Source organism: Hetaerina americana, unplaced genomic scaffold, assembly GCF_022747635.1.
Source record: "Hetaerina americana unplaced genomic scaffold, ioHetAmer1.1.p SCAF_5, whole genome shotgun sequence".
Taxonomy (NCBI): domain Eukaryota; kingdom Metazoa; phylum Arthropoda; class Insecta; order Odonata; family Calopterygidae; genus Hetaerina; species Hetaerina americana.
In genome coordinates, this window is record NW_027287095.1 from 70,941,724 (window position 1) to 70,960,991 (window position 19,268).

Consider the following 19,268-nt stretch of genomic DNA (forward strand, 5'->3'; position numbering starts at 1 on the left):
AAAAAATTTCCCAAAATAAAGAAAAAAGCAGTTTCCCCTCTGTTGATACAATGACGCTGTCTGGAGAATTCTGACTTTCATTCAAATATACATAGCTCTATTTTTGCCGATGATTAGAAAACCTGCTCATGAAGTTGATATAAAAATTATCATAGTTTTTCGTCAGACCCAGTGAGGACAGAACCTTACGCTTCATGGTCATACCTTTACACCAATGTTTTCACTTAAATTTAGCGGGTTTCACTTGATGTTCCGCAGAAACGCCATGTTTGTCAAAATTTTGCAGTAATCGCCGTAATGTCTGTTACTTGTGGGATCACTGCCAGCTGACGAAAGTAAACATAAACATGGTACAGGAATATCAATCCCCTGTGAGGGTATACAAATACCCCTTCGAGTTGGTGATGGCTGTAAGTTTTTGTATTAGAGTTAATTTTATTACGAAGTTTTTTGAAAAAGTGGTAGGTGTCCTTACTTGATTGCGTTAGTGGCTCGTAGAAGCTGGATATTAAAAATAAGACCTTGTATTTTTATTTCTACACGATTGTAAAAAATTCTTGTCTATAAAATTATGTTGTATTCGGATTTCCTACCATGACCTAGTAGAAATATCAATGTCGATTTCAAGGTTTCGCTACTAAGGTAAAATTAATAACCTTGATCATTTCTGTCATGATTTCATAGCCATATATTTTTTATACCCCATAAATACAATGGCTGTATCTGGAAATTATTTTTCACTGAAGTGTTGTGACTAAAGTAAGAAGGGGCAGTATTTGTCCTTAAACTACAACACTCGATCCTCATTTCATGTCAAGAATGGTGTATTTAATGTTGGTGGTAATATTTCAGGCTTATCTGCGGAGGTTTCCAACCTGTTCACTCATTCCAGTGTTTGTGGGAAGTGAAATTCTCGCAGATTGCACATCTAATGATGGAGCTGAAACAGTAACTGAACGTCGTTGCAAGCTAAACGTTGAGGCTCCATATTTGTTGAAAAAAGTAGGTACCAGGTTTCATTTGTATTGGTAATGGCGGCTATCAACCCATGCAATAAAGATGCTGTCAGTGCCTCGTATAAGCAATGTATAAAGTCTTAAAGAAAAAGTTGGGTGTATGAAATATCAATATATTTGTAAAAAAAATTGCTTTTGGCTAATCAGTTAGGCAGACATCTCATTCATAAGATGCCCTCTTAGGATATGTCAATGGTGCTCAATATATTATTGTTTAATGTATCCAATGCTATTCTTTTATACTTATCTAATTTTTGCTAGGTGCCACCAATAATTCTCTCTGTCCTTGAACTAGCAAGTTACCACTTTTTTGAGTCATTGTTGTCAATATTGACTGTTATCAACCTAAAATTTACAAAAAGGTAAAATTCACTCAGCAGATATGAGGCACTCATATAACCCATCATTGTAAAAATTTTGGTTTTCCAAAATGAAAATATTATATTAGTTGGGTTTAACTGGGTGTGTCCATGTGCATCGACTAAATTTGAAACCATGATCGGGTTAGCATAAGAAAAGTGATCTACTCACTGGGCACCTCTCTGTGTCTGCCATATAATAATTTCATTTTCTCGGCATAGTTACAAGTTTGCCACCTGTAATAATAGGTAATTGAGTTATTTCCCCTTTTTCTCACAAGGCCTCTAAATTAAATTTCCAAAAGAGGTATCGGAAAGTGAGAAATGTTTTTATATGTTCCTGATCCATTCTTTGGGAAATGCATGATACCCCCAAGGTCATTAAAAAGTCAGTTTAATTAATTTAATAAAAAGCTGCATTAAGGCACCAAACTATGTTCCAAATTGTGTTCCTATCCTTGTGCAATCATCAAGGAATGCCAGAAGGGTTTTGAATCTGCAATTGGATTGTGTTGAATCAGTCAATGTGGTATAAAGTGTGGGACTGCATATCAAGGTCTTAAGGTTCAAGGCTGACATTTTCAGGATGTGGGCCTATTGGCTGTTAACTGGCGAGCCTGTAAACTTAACCTGGGGGAGAAGCCAGAGTATAAATTTGTTTTTTCTTGAAGATCTTCTGTAAAAATATAGAAAGGTTTTTAATTTTTGAATTGTGCTAAAATATAACGTGCAGAATGCAGGCATGAAATCTCTGTACTCACAGTGGGAATATCTAGGTTAACAAGTATATTCATGGTTTGAAAAATGTTGTGCTTGGCTAATCAGTCAGTTAGACATCTCATTCATAAGATACCCTCCTAGGTTTTACCAATGGTTCTCAAAATAAGTGTAATTATTTTTGTTTGTATACTTATCTAATTTTTATATGGTGCTACTGAAAATTCTCTCTACTCTTGAACAAGCAGGTTATCATTTTTTCCAGCCATGATTGTCAGCAATAAAAAATAAACTTTTTTATGAAAATATAAGAAAATTCTCAATTTCTAAATACTACTCAATGAAAACTACTACCTCTTGTAATATTAATTTATTTCATCTGCATAATAATTCTGTATACCATTGTGGGAATCACTCTGGCATACCATTTTTGTTCATGAAAGGCATGAGCATGTTTATACATGTGTTTTCTTGACGGAGATAATCAATGAAGCAGTAGATTTTGTCATGGATAAATTTGGAAGTTTAAAAATTGTGGAAGCGACACTTCAAATTTATTTTAAGCTGAAACCTGTGAAAATATATTAATAATAGAAACTTCTGTAAAGTGAAATTTTCTATGAAAATATATTTTTTGTACAATTTAGCCTACCTGAAATGCTGCAATTTTCATAAAAATGTTCACATGTGTATTCCAATTTTAAGACAACGAATTGGAAATTGATTTGTTTTACCTAAATAAATACATATGTACCCATTTAATACATGTTGCATGAGAGTTTTCAATATTGTTAATTATTAATGTGTATTTATTTTATCTTGCAACAGATGATAGGTGTGGACTTTGTGTATTTTATCCAGAAAAATGTGCTTGACCGCCGGAAACGTGCCCTTAATATAGAAGCGTGGAATGAATCTTTTTCTTCTCGTGTTCATGTGCTTGAAAAGTGTCACTATTTTGTAAGTATGGTTTTCCTTAATTTTTGCTTAGCTTTGTTTCCAATGAACTGGTGAAAGGCCCAAATATGTCCATGGAATGATAACAAAATGATTGATGAATATAATTCATGCTTGGCATAAATTACATTGTAGATATGTGTTTCAAATGCATAGTGATTTTGGCTTTGATTTGTTATTGATTATTTTTATTAATCACTTTTTCGTTAGCTAAATAAATGTCAAATACCTTTTCTTTTAAAGTGTTGGAAAAAATCTTGTGCTATCTTGATATCTATTATGAGTTTGTTGGAACTTTAAAAATCTGTTTTTCAAAACTTTAAATGGTATATGTATCATGTTAAAATTTTAATATTCATAATTGGCAGTAGTTATGGAGTCAAGTCTCCAACCCCGCACTGGGAGTTCTTAGAATAAGAAAAAGTTGCTTGGGGAGAGATCAGGTGGCAAAATTCCAAAGCCATATCACTTTGATTGCCAGTTACAATTGCAGGTCATACAGTGTTTGCCTCTGAAAAAAGTCAGTAGTTGTTGAACATAGCGTGCTGACACCTTTGGCATGTGCAGTTCTTCTTGAATAGTTTTTCACACTCTGCCAATACTAAGAATCATCTCATTCATGATCATTTGGATCTCATTTCTCATTTGGTTGCTCTATGGTCTTGTAGAATCACTTCCTTCACTGTGGCAGCATCTTCCATGAGTGATCTTTCACTTCTTGGATTGTCTGTGGGGGACATGTGGCCAGTTTGATCGAAAAATTACTTAAAAATGATACCCCCACGTATATAAGATATGGGTAAAAGATTACCTTAGGCATTCTTAAGTACATAATTTTATGATTTCTGTGTAATTATCAAGTTTTGCTTATAAATATATGCAAGTACATTGAGAACAATGGTTTCATGCATGCAACTACTATTATTATAATTACTTGGTTAGAACTAAAAGTTGTGATGCAAGCTTATGCTAATTTAATTGCTCAATTAATATTTAAATGGTAATTGTCAAATATGCTGAAAATTATACTAAGTTTGCTATGGGAGGAATTTTTTTTCTTATACAATTTATACTTTTTGTTGAGATACAAGTTTGAAATACCTTGACTTTCTAAAAAGTTTTAATTTTTCAAAATGCAAAGTTGTCAGTGATACATTTTACATTTAACGTTTTATGCTGAACATTTTTGTACTATCCGTACCGTCTCGCCATTTCCCTCCCATTAGCCTTGAGAATTCCACATTCTCATTTAAGGTGAACAAAGCTTTAATATGAAACTACATAGCTTTAGTATGCAACAAATAAGTCACTATCTACCTACAGTGCTTAATTTTAATTGGTATCAAATGAGGAATATGAATCCATATCAGCAATTCTTTGTCAATATTCATCCTTTTCGATTCATTTGGTTTTTCCTGGCTTCCTTGGTTTAGCTTTCTGAGGAAAATACATTCTGCTATTCACTTGATGATTGTTCTGTGTTCTTGTAAAACTATAATTCCACCCTTATAAATGGCTGAAAAATGGGAAAAATGTACTTTTTCATCCCTCAAAAACACGAATTAATCATAAGAAATGAATAAGGAAATTGTATATATATCTGTTTATATCAAGACCATATTTTCTGCATAGTTACATGTCCTATACACCTGTCATATATTCTCAATACTGAACACTGTATCTACTGGACAAATAAATATTATTAATATTTTGGTTATTTGTGTTTTTCAATTATCCGTGCTTGATCATGGATCCATTAGCATGATAATTGAGAGTTAATTGTACATCGTTGTAAATGCCCTCATTTGTATTTTAATAGTTATCTTGCATTATTTCAATGGTTGTACATCATTTTTGTGTAAGAGTATGCCCACCAAGGAAGTCTCAAAATCTACCTTCCTATTTGCAGGTTCACCCTGAAAATTCTGATTGGACGTGTTTTGAGCAGTCTGCTATACTTGATGTAAAGTCTTTCTTTGGTTTGGAAAGTACCATTGAAAAGTTGGCGATGAAGCAGTATTCCCAGAACATAGCTAAAGGCAAAGAGATTATTGAACATTTCATAGCTGAGTTGAAGAAAGAGGGAATTACTTCAATGCCTCTTTGGTCGGAAGGGGCCACTAATGAGAAAGAGGGGGAGTCGTTGAGTGAGCTATCACCATCATCCAGGTATGTCTTATAATGCCGAACATTATGTTAGAATTGCGGAATGATTCCTATTATTTAAAGTAATGCCAGAGATAAATATTGAAAACATCTGAGCTGAGATTCCAGTCCTACTCAACTTGGCAAAGCACAATCATTACTAGTTCTAACCTACCCATAGTAAAAGTGCCTACCCAAGGTGTGCCAATTTATCGCACAGCCTGTGTAGCCCCCTACAACTATGTAGGCAACTCCTCTTGAATCATTGCTTTTAAGTGTTTGAAAAATTTAAGAATTACATAATTTGTGTTGATTTTGAATGTCTAATGATTAATATACATTGTTTTAAAAGGGATGATGTGGTCACTGTGTTCGAATATGATGAGACTACAATATCCTCGCCAGCTTTAACGTCACCTACCCATTCTTCGCCACAGCTTTCACCAACCTCTAAGTTCTTGGATTGTGGTGAGTATATGCACTAAGATAGCAGACTTTCACTGAGACAAAATTCTTCATACTTGAACAAGAGATTTTTTTTCAATCTTCTAAAAATTTTATGGTCTATGTTTTGTATTCTCTCAGTTTTCTTAATTTACTACCATAGGCATTAAGTAAAGGTCAGTGGTATCAACATTTAACCTTTTGTAAACAAATGGGGCCCTCAAAAGTTGACCAGTTTGATGCTCGGATAACTTGAATTGAGACCAAACAAATTGAGGAAATTCCAGTTTGAAGTTTGAATAAAATTTCAAAATTTGGTTTGCAAATGTGACGGTCTGAGTCATATAAAGAAAATTTAGATTTTCGCCCCCGAGGAATCACATCCCAACATATTGATATGGCATTGGGCAAAATTGGAATGGGAAGCCTATTGTACAAATTAACCTCTTGGTTAAAACAAATATTTTGTCAAATGTAATATGCACCAAAATTAAGTCTGTTAATGCCCAATGCTTTTGTGAGGTTTTTGTTTTTTCATTTCTCTTTTAATGAAACTCATTTATAATGGCACCCAAAAAGTTTCCAGTCATGAGAAAAGCCATAGAAGAAGATGGTGATGGTGTTGCTGAAAAAGGAACTTTTCATTAAATGGTAGTGGTATATGTGTATTGGACCTGGTTTTTAAATATGAGATGGTGATGTTAACCATGTTTACTGTACTGAGCAGATCAAAAGAACGAGGGAGCTATAAAAATAGCTGATGTGGTGAATGGGATAAAAACCCTTATTTAGTAAAAGAGTGTCAGTAAAAAGGCATGTGGGAATGCTGCCAGCAAGATTTCTCTAGCACTCTTGATAAGCCACTTTGGATGATAAGAACATTTTAGGATTGGTTTAAGTGCAACAATAACTGCATGTGTATGCAATTGTGCAAACCCCATTGATTCTGTGTGCCAGCCACAGATTGAATTAGCTGGCAACCAGATTTTGAGTGGTGCTAAGAAGTAATGAAATTGAAAACGAAGGATGAAGGCATTCCATATATTCAATTACCTTGCCTGTATCATTGCCAAACTATTTTAATTTATGATTATATGATGTAGATATTGCTGGAAATTTCAAGTTATGATCAATATATATTTGTTAACAGTTCATAGTTACTGCTCACGTAATGAAATGAATTTTGTGCATATGAAAGCTCTGTATTTTTTGCTTTTAGTCATAAAATGGAGAACTTAATAACTGTGCACTGAGACTGTTACCACATAGTGTTTTTACTTACACATATTTCTTAATTAATTATTACATCATGGTATCATTTTATTTTTGGTCCATTGCGGGAGATATTTCTACCTGGAATCAATATTTTAGCTATATTAGCATAGAATTTTATGAGGAAAATTTTAGCTAGAGCAAGTGACAGCTTTAGTTTTTTTTATTGTATCATGGCGGCCAGTAATATCGTACGAGCCTGTAGTGGCTGTAATAATTCCTTGAATCTAGGCGAAAAGTTTATTACTTGTGAACTCTGTCCACTTCTTTTTCATTATAAATGCTCCGGCTTAGACGAGATAGCATGTAAAGCGCTAGCAAGCTGCCGGGATATTTTCTGGAGATGTTTTTCATGCCGTACTAACAAGTTCTCGATCGCTAAGATGGCGGCCGACCTAGAAGCTATCAAGCACGACGTAAACAACCTTAAAAGTGTCCGTGAATTGACTCAGGTCAAACAGAAGGAAAACCCTTTGTTCGCAAATGTTGTGAAAGCAGCTGTGGAACCAGTTCAACCAAAAATTCTTACTCCCAAGTACGAGAAACCAGTCACGCGTCAATCTAAGACTGCGATCTCTAAAGAAGGAGCCCCAGAGCAAATATGTACCGTTTCCGAGAAATGTGATACATTCACTGCTGCCACTTTGAGCAAATCTGCCCAAAGTGCCCGCAATGTCGAATTGTGTGACTCCTCTGAACCTGAATCTGTTATGACTCTTAAACCTCGTCATCCTCTTAATGCATCTGATGATGGATTCATCCCTGCGACCAATAAACGAAGACGCCGTACTCCTCTGGCGATAGGATCGTCGGAGAAGATGTGCTCCCTCGCAGGTATTCCACGACGATCGCATCTTCATGTATGGAATCTCAACTCCAGCACAACTGTGGAAGCTATTCAGGAATATGTTCGAGAGGAAATTCCTGATCTGGATACTTCATCGGTCATGGAAGTTGTCAAGCTCGAAGTGACCCGCGGCAACCATGCCTCCTTCCGCATTTCAGTGAATAGTGAGCTACGGGAAACCCTCATAAAGCCTTCATTTTGGCCCAAATATGTGCACGTCGGAAATTATTCTTTTTGGAAGACACGCCCGACAACATCGACAGGGTAGCGAAGTACCTCAAGGTCCTGCACATTAACATTCAATGTCTTAGTAACAAGTTGCTGGATCTTGAGGTCCTGATGAGTGAATATAAACCTCATGTCCTTTGTATTAATGAACACTGGTTGAAATTAAGTGATTTGAAATTTTTAAATCTACCTGGATATTCCATCGCCGATGTATTTTGCCGTTCAAAGCATAGAAATGGAGGTGTATTGGTTCTAGTTTCACAGTGTGTGCGCCTTTTCCCAACCTGTTTCTCACAGGATTTTCTCAATGAAGAGTTGTCCTTCGAGTCCTGTGTCATGGGTCTCAGTGTAAATAATGTCGCATATCATTTATTATCTATCTATCGTTCTCCCTCGAGTGATTTTAGTGTATTTCTTAACAAACTTGCCAAACTATTAGAGCTAATTCATGATGCTATACCAAAACCTAATTTAATTATAACTGGGGACTTTAATTGTGATTTCGCAAGTAATTCCAAAGCCAAACAGGAATTCTTAGATATCCTTACCTCTTTCAACATTTGTGTTACTAATACCGAACCCACTAAGGTAAACGGCCTTTCCTCTACTATTATAAACAATATCTTAACAAACATTGATTTGGGAAAAGTAAATACTGAAGTAATCAAATCCCACATATCAGATCACTATCCTCTTCTATGCAAGATTTTAATTTCTTCTCCTAGTCACTGCAAAAAAATTTATAAAAGGCAGTTTACAGAGCAAAACTTTATTATCTTCAATTATATGTTGAAGTCCCATGATTGGTCTGATTTATACCAACTCAGATCCTACAATGACTCATTTGAGTATTTTTATTCTTCATATCAATATTACTTTGACATTTGTTTTCCATTGGTCTCCCACAAAACTAGAAACTTGTCCTTAAATACTAGAAACCATTGGGTCACCGATGAAATACGATGCCTCTCGAAAAAAATGAAGGAGTTAGCTATCTCTTATAAAAATAAATGTAACTCGATAGACTGCTTGGAGTATAGAACACTGAAAAAAACGTACCGTCAAAAGTTACAACTGGCTAAAAAAACATTTAACAACTGTAGAATTCTCAATGCCGATAACAAATCTAAAGAAATTTGGAAGATTATAAAGGAAGCTAAGTGTTCTATCAATAATCATCATGATTTCAAATTACAGGACTCCACCGGTAATGTTATTTCTGATTACTCTCAAATGGCATCCAACTTAAATGACTTCTACTTGTCCCACCAGACTACTACAAATACTCCAATTCCTGTTAATTATCCTCTAATCCCAAGCCTGTCTAATTCATTGTACCTGCTTCCTTGTACTGAACTGGAACTGATGAACATCATTAAAAAATTCCCTAACAAAAGTAGTCCTGGTACAGATGGTATCCCAGGGATTGTGATAAAAAAATCAATTAATTCTATCAAGGAACAGATACTCTTCCTAATTAATAAATCCCTACAACTTGGTGTTTTTCCTGATGCCATTAAAATTGCCAAAGTTGTACCACTTTATAAAGGGAAAGGTAGTGAGCAGGATATGAATTCTTACCGTCCAATATCTTTATTAAACCAGATAGGGAAACTATTTGAAAAGGTCTTCCATAATCGACTTACATCATTTCTTGAATCTTTTAATCTCTTGTCTGGCTCACAGAATGGTTTTAGGAAATGCAGATCTACATCTACAGCTACCTATCACCTCGTAAACCTAATACTTTCAAATCTTGATAATAGAATTGAAACCTTGGGACTATTCTTCGATTTTTCCAAGGCTTTTGACCTAGTTAATCATCAGTTACTCTTGTCCAAATTAGGACACTATGGCATCAGAGGTATCCCTTATAACTGGATCAAATCTTACCTCAGCGCAAGGCACCAACAGGTTATTTTGTCAAAGAACGGTACTAATTTTACTTCTAGTAAAGAAGTTACATTAGGTGTACCCCAAGGCTCAGTCTTGGGCCCTATCCTATTTTTACTTTACATTAATGACTTACCAAAAGTTCTGCAGTCAGTTCCAGGAGCCGAGCCAATTTTATATGCTGATGACACTAACGTAATTGTATCAGCACCATCGTTAAACAACTTGACCTTGACAGCAGCTAGAGTTTCCGAACTTCTTTGTGAATGGTGTTCACAAAATTCTCTGAAACTCAACCCTGACAAGTCTGGACTCATATACTTCTCTAATAAAAATAAAGCCCCTGCTTCATTGGCCATTGACCTAGGGGGAACGTGTATACCTCAAATTTCTAGATCCAAGTTTTTGGGAGTTGTTATAAATAAAAATTTATCATGGGATGAACACATATGCAATCTTCGTAGCAGGTTAAATTCCATTTGCTTTCTTATTAGAAGTATTAGGAAATCTGTAAGCCTTGATATCTTACTTTCAATTTATTACGGAGAATTTTATTCTTTAATTATCTATAGTATTCTGTTCTGGGGTTCTTCCCCTCATTCTGATTCAATTTTTAAAGCTCAAAAATGTTTAATACGATTAATATGCAATGCTCCCTACAATACACCTTGTCTTTCCTTCTTCAAAAGGTTAAATATTCTGACTGTTCCATGTATTTACATTTATGTCGTATGCATTTTCGCTAAAAGTAATATATCCAATTATATGACAAATGACAACGTTCATTGCCACCAAACCAGAGCCTGCAGAGACCTGCATCAAACTTATTGCAGGACTTTAAATACATCCCTGGGGCCTAAATCAATGGGCCTCCTTGCACTGAACAGGCTCCCTTACGATTTTAAGTACGTAAAGGATCCAGTCCTGTTCAAAAAGAAATTAATATCATTTTTAAGGAAAGAACAGTTTTATTCTGTTATGGAATTCATGGAGAAAAAATAACCATACTGAATATGGAATATATTTTATGCAAAAAATTTATTATTGTGTCATGCTTTTCTGAATTTCATCATTGTTTAACATCTATATGTACATATGACGTGTCCTATACACTTATCTGATGTATCTATTACACTGTGTCAGTGTCTTCTGGGCAAATAAAGATTATTATTATTATTATTATTTATTCTGATTCCTCCCTAATCTATTGAATTCATTTATTTGGTTAATTCTAGTTGGAAATTTCTCCCTTGTGTGTTTGCAACCATAATTGAACATTTTACTACAACTTAATTACTATTTATCAAAGTTTCAATTATTTCATGTATATTTCTTTTTTTTAGAAGTGACACATGAGTATAAGGAATCTTGTGTTGTGGTTTCAAGAAATTGCGCTGGGTCAACTCTGAATAATCATGGTCATGCATCTTGCTTGGGCTTGGAATCTGACTACATCAAACGGTGTCTTGGCAACCTGACTCCACTACAAGAGTCGAGACTTATTCAGTTGAGAGCGTCCGTTGTTCATTTTTGCCATGGAAAGGTATGTTATTGTACAGTGAAGAAGCTATGAATGTCATCAATGTTTCCTTAAAAATATAAGATATTAAATTAAATCTCTCTATAGTGCACTGTATATTTTTTAAGTGTTGTAGGAACTCGTTAGTTATATTTATTATCCCTGAATATTATTCTTTTGATTACGCTCTTCTTACTTTGAGAGTAAATATTAACCAACTTTTCTTTTTGCCTTAATTATAGCTAAATCTTCATATTACTCAACTCACCAGATATTACTTCCAAAACTCACATTTATGAAGTATCTCTTGATTGTGAAGATGTTTCCAATCCTTTGATCTCTTCGTTCTCAATAACTCGTCACCCTCCAATTACTTACACGTAATAATCTGCAATAATCTGAAATTTACTTCCCTTATTTCTATTGTTTAATGGACAGTACTTCATGAGTGATCATGAAATAGGGATCCAAGCTTTCTCATGCGATAACTAATATGTATAGGTGTAAGTAAATTAGGTCATAAATTTCACTATGTAGAATATTTTTGCCTTTTCAATGAGCCTTTGCATTAAATTGTGGGTGGTGAATGAAGGTCATTGTCATCAAGACGTACTGGAATGAAGTGTTTATAACATGTCAACAAACTTTGGACCCATGAGGTGCTATTCTCAAAAAGAGCTTAAAAATCACAAACTCTTCAAATGCAAAATATAATCAATGATAAAACCTATTATACTTGTGTATGTATGCATTCAAGTTCATCACTTATGATGAGGCAATGAATACTTAAATTGATTGGCTGTCAATTGAGAGTGAAAGAAAAGTGGAGATTCCAAATACTGTTTATGATAATAAAATCCCCAGCTCCTCTTGAAGCCAGATCTCCCATCGCAGACACACTTCCCCAAAGTGATGTACAAGATCTGTACAAAAAAAATGAGACTGGTCTTTCTATGCGGAAACTGCTTGATGGATCGCAATCAGTGAGGTGTCGCCTAATAGCGGCATCTGTGAGAAATAAAATACCACCTGGATCGTGACCAAATCTAAAGTTGTCTCCGCATTACAGCGATTCTTATCTGAGCTTGCCCATGTTTGCTGTACAAATCCTTGTGTAGTTGAGAATGAAGGGGCTACAGAAGCAGCACTTGTGCATTGACTTTTGTTTTAATCTCAGGGAAAGTGCAAACGAAACTTTTGCAATGACTCAAGAGACATTTGGCAATGAATCTATGAGTTGGGCACAGTGTTTTTGTTGGCACATACCCCTTCCAGTCTGGACAAACCTTGGCCGTGCAAGATCCAAGAAATAGATGGCCATCGACAGCAATAAACGACGCCCACGACAACAGTGTGAATTATTTAGTGCGTGCAAACCATAAGTCAAATGGCAGGGAGATTGCCAATGAAGTTGACAATAGTGTTAGATTATGTTTCACCATTTTGGCAGAAATTTAGGGTGTATTGGGGAAAACAAGTCTTGGTGCTTTCATCATAACAATGCACTGGTGCACACATCATTGATTGTTACCGAGTTTTTGGCCAGAAACAGCACACTGGCGATCCCTCAGTCACATTAATCTCGGGATCTTGCTCCAGTAGAATTTTCCTATTTCGTAAGCTTAAATACATCTTGAAAGGATGCCAATTTGAAACTATTGAAGACATCCAACAAAATTGTACTCCAGGCTTGAAGGCTATTTTGAAAGAAGAGGTCCAGGCAGCATTCAAAAGCTCTAAAAAATGGTTGGGAGCATTGTATTGGCAGCCAAGGGTTATATTTTGAAGGCGATAAGCATGGTTAAAGGGTAGCTAATAAAATTAAGTATTCGTTCAAACTCATCTTTTTTTTTACAGGCCTTGTATTCTATTTAGAGGTCATAAGTTTAAGATGATTTTGGTGACAGGAACTTGGGTAAATTTTGAGATAGTGGTTATTTGTAATAAGCATTCATTTTGCCTGTAACTATTGAAGTTTTAAGTGCAAAATATGTAGGTATTAAACCAGGATAAGGGAATATAATGAAGAAATTTTACTTTAATTAAATGAAGAATACAATGTATCTTTCCACTGTCCTTTATTTCTTTATTTACGTACAACTGGTTTCAATGCTCAAGCATCATCATCAGGTACAAATCAAACAAGTCGCAGTCCATTTATATACCATTCATGAGGGAGAGGAGGGGTGGGTGAGAGGGTGATATATAAATGGACTGCGACTTGTTTAATTTGTACCTGATGATGACGCTTGAGCGTTGAAACCGGCTGTACGTAAATAAAGGACATTGGAAAGATATATTGTATTCTTCATTTCATTAAAATGAATTTCCACAAGGTTGAGCCGGGAACAATTGAAAATTTTACTTTGCTAAATTTGAACATAAACTCATTTTTATCTGTTGAAAATGTGTCTATTCATTGATTTAAAGTTTTTAATTTTTTTGCAAATACATTTATAATATTATAGTGCATGAAAGTAGCATGAATGTAAGGAACTCATTTTTATTGCTAATATTTTAACTTGAGCAAATTTGAAAAGTACATGTAATTGCAGACAAAGCTCCAGCTTTGATGTTCACATGAAGTAGTATGCTTTTACATACTGCTGATTCAACAGAGTGGTCCTTCCTCTGAATGCTAGAAAAAGTGAGTTACCTGCAGCTGAAGGTGTACTTGATATCTGTCTGATGTACTTCAGCCATGTTAATTTCTGATGTACTTGAGCCATTTAAATGAAAACAGTCAATCAACTCAGGGCAAAAATAATACTTTGTTGCAATTGATCCTCAGTCCTAAAACACTGGCTGCAAACTAATAAATGACAGGCCAATTTCTTTAATTTGTTGAAGTAGGAGTATAAACCATGGTTTTATGTATTCTTTGTCATAATTTATATAATCTGTGTAATTTAAAACTTTCCTGTTATTATAATCTTGCTGTTGGTTTTATGATTGTTAAATGGGGTAGTTGAGTAATTTTTACCTAAGTTCACATCTACATTCATTCTTGGATCATGGCTATTATGCAAGAATAGACTTTTACTGGCAATATCTATAAAACCTTGCAAATCTTAAGTACTGCTCCTGCCATTATCACTGTAATAATTTTTTTCTCAGGTACCCAGTGATGCTGTATTGTTGAGATTTTTACGTGCCAGGGATTTTAATGTGGAGAGGGCTTTGGAAATGGTTTCATCATCATTAGCATGGAGGAGAAAGGTGAATGCGGATGCCATTTTATCTACATATATAGAACCCAAAGCTGTTAAAGAATTTTTCCCCGGTGGATGGCATCATTCAGATAAAGGTAAATGTTATGATTTTCCTGGATTTCTAATAAATGCATTTACACATTTATTCATACAAAAACCCACTAATCAGTGAAAAGATATTCTTGCAATTAATGGACGTATAAAAATATTTTGGCAAAAAATGGATATATATTGGAACCTTGCATGACGAGGAAAATATTGATCCTAAAAATGACTCACTTAACATAAAGGAAAAATCCATAAGAGAATAAAAATAACAGAAATGAAAAGTAAAATCATTGAAAATCAGGAACAAGGTGTGAGCATGGCTGATCTAGTATGCACATCAACAATTGGTCGACATCAACAATTGGCCTTTTTTTCAAGGACGTGGACAAGATTTAAGGGATATGCTGCAAGTAGAGTGACAAGGGTATCTACACAATGGTTACGTATTCTCAATGATGTTGAAAGGTTACTTCTCATATGCATAAACGAAAAGCAATTGCAAGGTGACACCATTAACGAGAATATAATTTGTGAGAAGGGGAAATGATCTTCTTTGAGAGCATTTATGGCCCAATTGTGGTGTCCTTTGAGAGAGGATTACACTTTTGGAACTAGGAAATAGTCTGCTGCTGCCAAATTAGGACTGTAAGGGGGTTGGGGATTTGTCATGTTGTGTTGCAGGTCTTCGCAAACAGACTCGACTCTGCTCTTGATTGTCTGTCAAGACCTTCAGGATGAGTTAACTGCAAATCTTTTACATCGCCAAATTTTCAGTGATAATGGTGTACACTGATATCTTGTCATTGCCAGCACAATCTGAAATCATGTGCACACTTAATGGACGGTCTGAATTCAGCCCTTCACACACATGTCTGGAAAAAATTGTTACCGATACTTTTTATACAAATCTTGTATGAGGGACTGAGTCTTCTTCGCATCACTCAGCCTTAAATCTAAAGGTAATGTTTATTATGTAAGGAAAAGGAATTGTGGGCTAGGAAAAGGTGGGAGAGAATCAGAAGAAACTGTGCTGGGAATATGTCGAGTGAGGCATTTGGATTGAAAGTGGCAGAGAGATAAGAGACCCTCAGAGTTAGGGATTGAGGTGTAAAGGGATGCAAATAGGGTAACTGTCTATTGTAGCCATGGTAATTTGGGTGTTGTGAGGGAGAGAGATTGAGCGGAGGATGGGGAAATGGTGTCTTGAACATAGGGCGGTGTAGAGTGGAGCAGTGGTCGGAGGTAGTGGTCAACAAAGGCAGAGATTCTCTCTGTTGGCATGTTGCAGGAAGAAACAAGTGATCAGCCTGGGATGTTGGTTTTATGTATCTTTGGCAGGGTATAAAAGCGAGGAGTACATGGATGAGGTGGGGTGAAAATGTAAAATGAAGTGACACATGGGTTGGTTATAATTTTCAGTGATATGACCGCCTTATTCAGCAGAAGGAAAGAGAAGACTGAGGTGAGATGGAGGCAGATGGAAGAGGATGTGGATGAGTGGGAAAGGGAAGGATTTGATTGGGCTGTTAAAAGAGGGGAAGGAGAAGGAAAAAAGGTGTGGAGAAAAAAAGGCTTAGTGTATAACATTGAGTCAGTATGCTTCTAGAAGTGTAAGCTTTCTCTTGAACCATGGCCCATCAGAAAATTTTTCACCCATGGACATTTCCACTCTTACATTACCCTACCCCGGTACCCCTCACTTTTACATCTTTCACAGCATTTTTAAAACAAATGTTCTTGTTCTTCCCATTGTCTCCTGCTGTAACTCACCTACTGAGTAAATCTCCATATTTGTAAATCACTACCTTGAACAAGGAGTCTATTATTGCCTCCCTTCCTGTATCAGAGATACTTAACATTTCCTGGAACTCCTGAACCTAACCTTTGTACACCTCCATAACACATGCAGAAAGTCTCTCCTACCTCAACCATTTCCTGTCAGAGCAATTGATCCCACAAGTCCCTTGCACATAACTTCTCATTCATCTTTTCTATCTCCTCCTTTCTCACAATTCCTCACCAGAGGGCCCAATTCATGTCTGGGTGATGCTTCTGGGCACCCTCAGCTTCACCTAAGCTGTGTGGTTTTTTGGGTCCCAGACCTTCCTGGGAAATCATAAACAACATAAGGAAAGGGACTGACCCCCTTATGTGATATGTGAATTTCAAGAACCATTGGGCTTAGTAATAGGTGAGCTCTGCCCTCACTCACCTAAACATGCCTGCACATATGTACATGCATTGCAAACATGCATAAATATATTTTTCCCATCCGTTTCCTTTGATCAATATCAATCTTTGCATAACTCTTTATGATTTAGTGTGTATAATGAATGTATGGGCGATGAATGTACGTATTCTGCAAGTTTGATAGAACTGTAAGCTCTTAAAACCAAAAAAAATTCCTTCTATTAATATTTCACAAGAAGCATTTAAAGAAGCTTCAAAATATTGGTAAAATTTTATCTAGTGCTGGTGTATTAGGAGGCTGATACGAGTGAAATGTAAATTTAATCCCACAGTTCTATTCCAAGCTATTGCATCATCAGAGCTTCTTGAACCACTTTTTGGTGAATAGGGTTGTGTCCTACATCACCTTAAAGTTTAAGCACTGGTGGATAGATGACAAAGCCTTGGAAAACCAAGGAAAGAGAAGGGTAAGGATTGCTTTTGAGTCCTGAAGGCTTTGATGCTTTATTGAATGAGACACGAAACTATTATGCATTCATGCACAGTTAATCACACCAATAAAGAGAACAATTGTATTTAAATATTTTATTTGTGTTCTAAAATCTAATATTTAAATATATTTTTTATAATTCATGCAGTCCTGGGAATTATTCTGACCACAATATACCTCATATGGGTCAGTTACTAAACTGGAGATTTCAAGCATTTTATTGCATGCAGCACAGAACTTACAATTGTAGTCTTTGACTTATTTGATACACCTAATTTTACATTATACACTTGATACAAAAAAAGTGTCAATTCAGAACTAGAGGGCACAGTGTGAAGCACAATCCATTTGGTGAATTGGCAATTGCTTTTTCCTGTCATTGCATCTAAAATATACTTTGTAAGCTACATTTAAGAGAAAAGTTTTGGATTTACCTTTTGAAATAATATCATTCTAGCCATTTTTGGGTGTGAATGTGATTTCATTTCGTAGAAGTGAGGAAAAATTTCCAAAGGCATTTTAGTGCACATTCTGGTTTTTGCTGTGCATTTATCGAGTGTATGCATGGCATGAAGAGAAAAATGATTAATTTTCTCATGCTGATAAAATACTTATACCCTACCATTTGCCAATGTACCTAAATTAAGGTATCATTTGTAATCCATTACTCATGAGGCTATCACAGATTAAGTAATTAACGCTAAACCTTTGTTGATAATTATGTTAAATCTCATATGTGATTTTTTGATGCTATGTGCATGCCCCCTTGATTCACATAAATTCTTAGGACAAATACTCTGATTTATGCTGACTTCATTCCTGTCATTATTTTTTGGAATGCAAATTTGCTATACATCAAGTGAGACATATTGGTACAATCAAATTATCAGATTTCACTATGGCAACTGTTAGCACCATATGTATTTATTTAAAGCGGCACATTTTATTAATATTAATTAAAAGTGAAGTCATATTAATGAAATGCGACTTCACATTAATTAAATGTCAAGTATAAGCTTATCCAATAATCAACAGTTTAGAGCAACGTCATCAGTCATGTTGCATGAATTCATCAAGATTTTCTGCTGTCAAATGCGTGATTCATTCTTTTTGGTCATATCTCTAATGTGAGCCATAGTTTCTTTAAATATTCTCTCAGAAAAATGAGTTCAAAGAAAGTCATATCCTATTGAGAAAATTGGTCATTTGTGAGTATTGAACAGAAATCCCTTACTTTGATAGAGAATACTTTTAATGAATCTGTTCCATAATCAATTTTTTTCGATCAGAGGGACGTCCACTGTATTTGCTCCGGCTGGGTCAAATGGATGTGAAAGGACTAATACGAGCAATTGGAGAAAATGGTTTGTTTAGTCTTGTAAGTATCATCCACTGTAATATCCTAAGGCTCTTTTAAAATAACTTTATGACTTGCTAATTTTTTGGATGCATTACAGTTCAATTTTAAATCAAAGTAAGAGTATGCTCTAAGTATTGGTATGCATAACACTATTGTAAATTGCTCACAACATCAGAGATACAGGTGGAAATAAAGTAATAGAAAATGAAAGCATGAGGAACTGGTGGAATCAGTGTATCTAAGAATTTTGTCAAGGACCAGAACCTCTAAAACATGCCATGATGAAAGATGACAGCTAGCTGAGTGATAACAATTGCTGCTCAGATATGAATCCAAGAGAGTAGAGTCCAGAATAGACCAAATTGTAGGGCAAATAATGAAAGAATCCAAAAGCGAATCCAGATAAAACTGATTTGGAATAATCAAAAATGGCCATTTAAAATGCTAGGTTGACAAAGGACTTTGATGAGTATGTAATGATTGCAATACCAAAGAAATAAAAGCCCTAGAGATGTGCAGAACATGGAACAAAGAGGGCAGAGTCTTATGTATTTGATACTGGTACAAATAG

The 19,268-nt window shown here is 35.3% G+C and overlaps 1 protein-coding gene across 2 annotated transcripts in view; it reads left to right on the top strand.

Moving 5' to 3' along the window:
• The first annotated feature begins 224 nt into the window (after positions 1–224).
• Positions 225–19,268, top strand: part of retm (real-time) — a 36,413-nt gene continuing 17,369 nt past the window's right edge. For both annotated transcript variants that reach the window (XM_071591899.1, XM_071591900.1), the window contains exons 1-8: positions 225–410; positions 853–1,002; positions 2,921–3,052; positions 4,959–5,218; positions 5,547–5,662; positions 11,222–11,421; positions 14,515–14,704; positions 18,627–18,715. In XM_071591899.1, the coding sequence (XP_071448000.1) occupies positions 348–410; positions 853–1,002; positions 2,921–3,052; positions 4,959–5,218; positions 5,547–5,662; positions 11,222–11,421; positions 14,515–14,704; positions 18,627–18,715 (1,200 nt within the window). In that variant the 5' untranslated portion in view covers positions 225–347. The remainder of the gene's footprint in view (positions 411–852; positions 1,003–2,920; positions 3,053–4,958; positions 5,219–5,546; positions 5,663–11,221; positions 11,422–14,514; positions 14,705–18,626; positions 18,716–19,268) is intronic.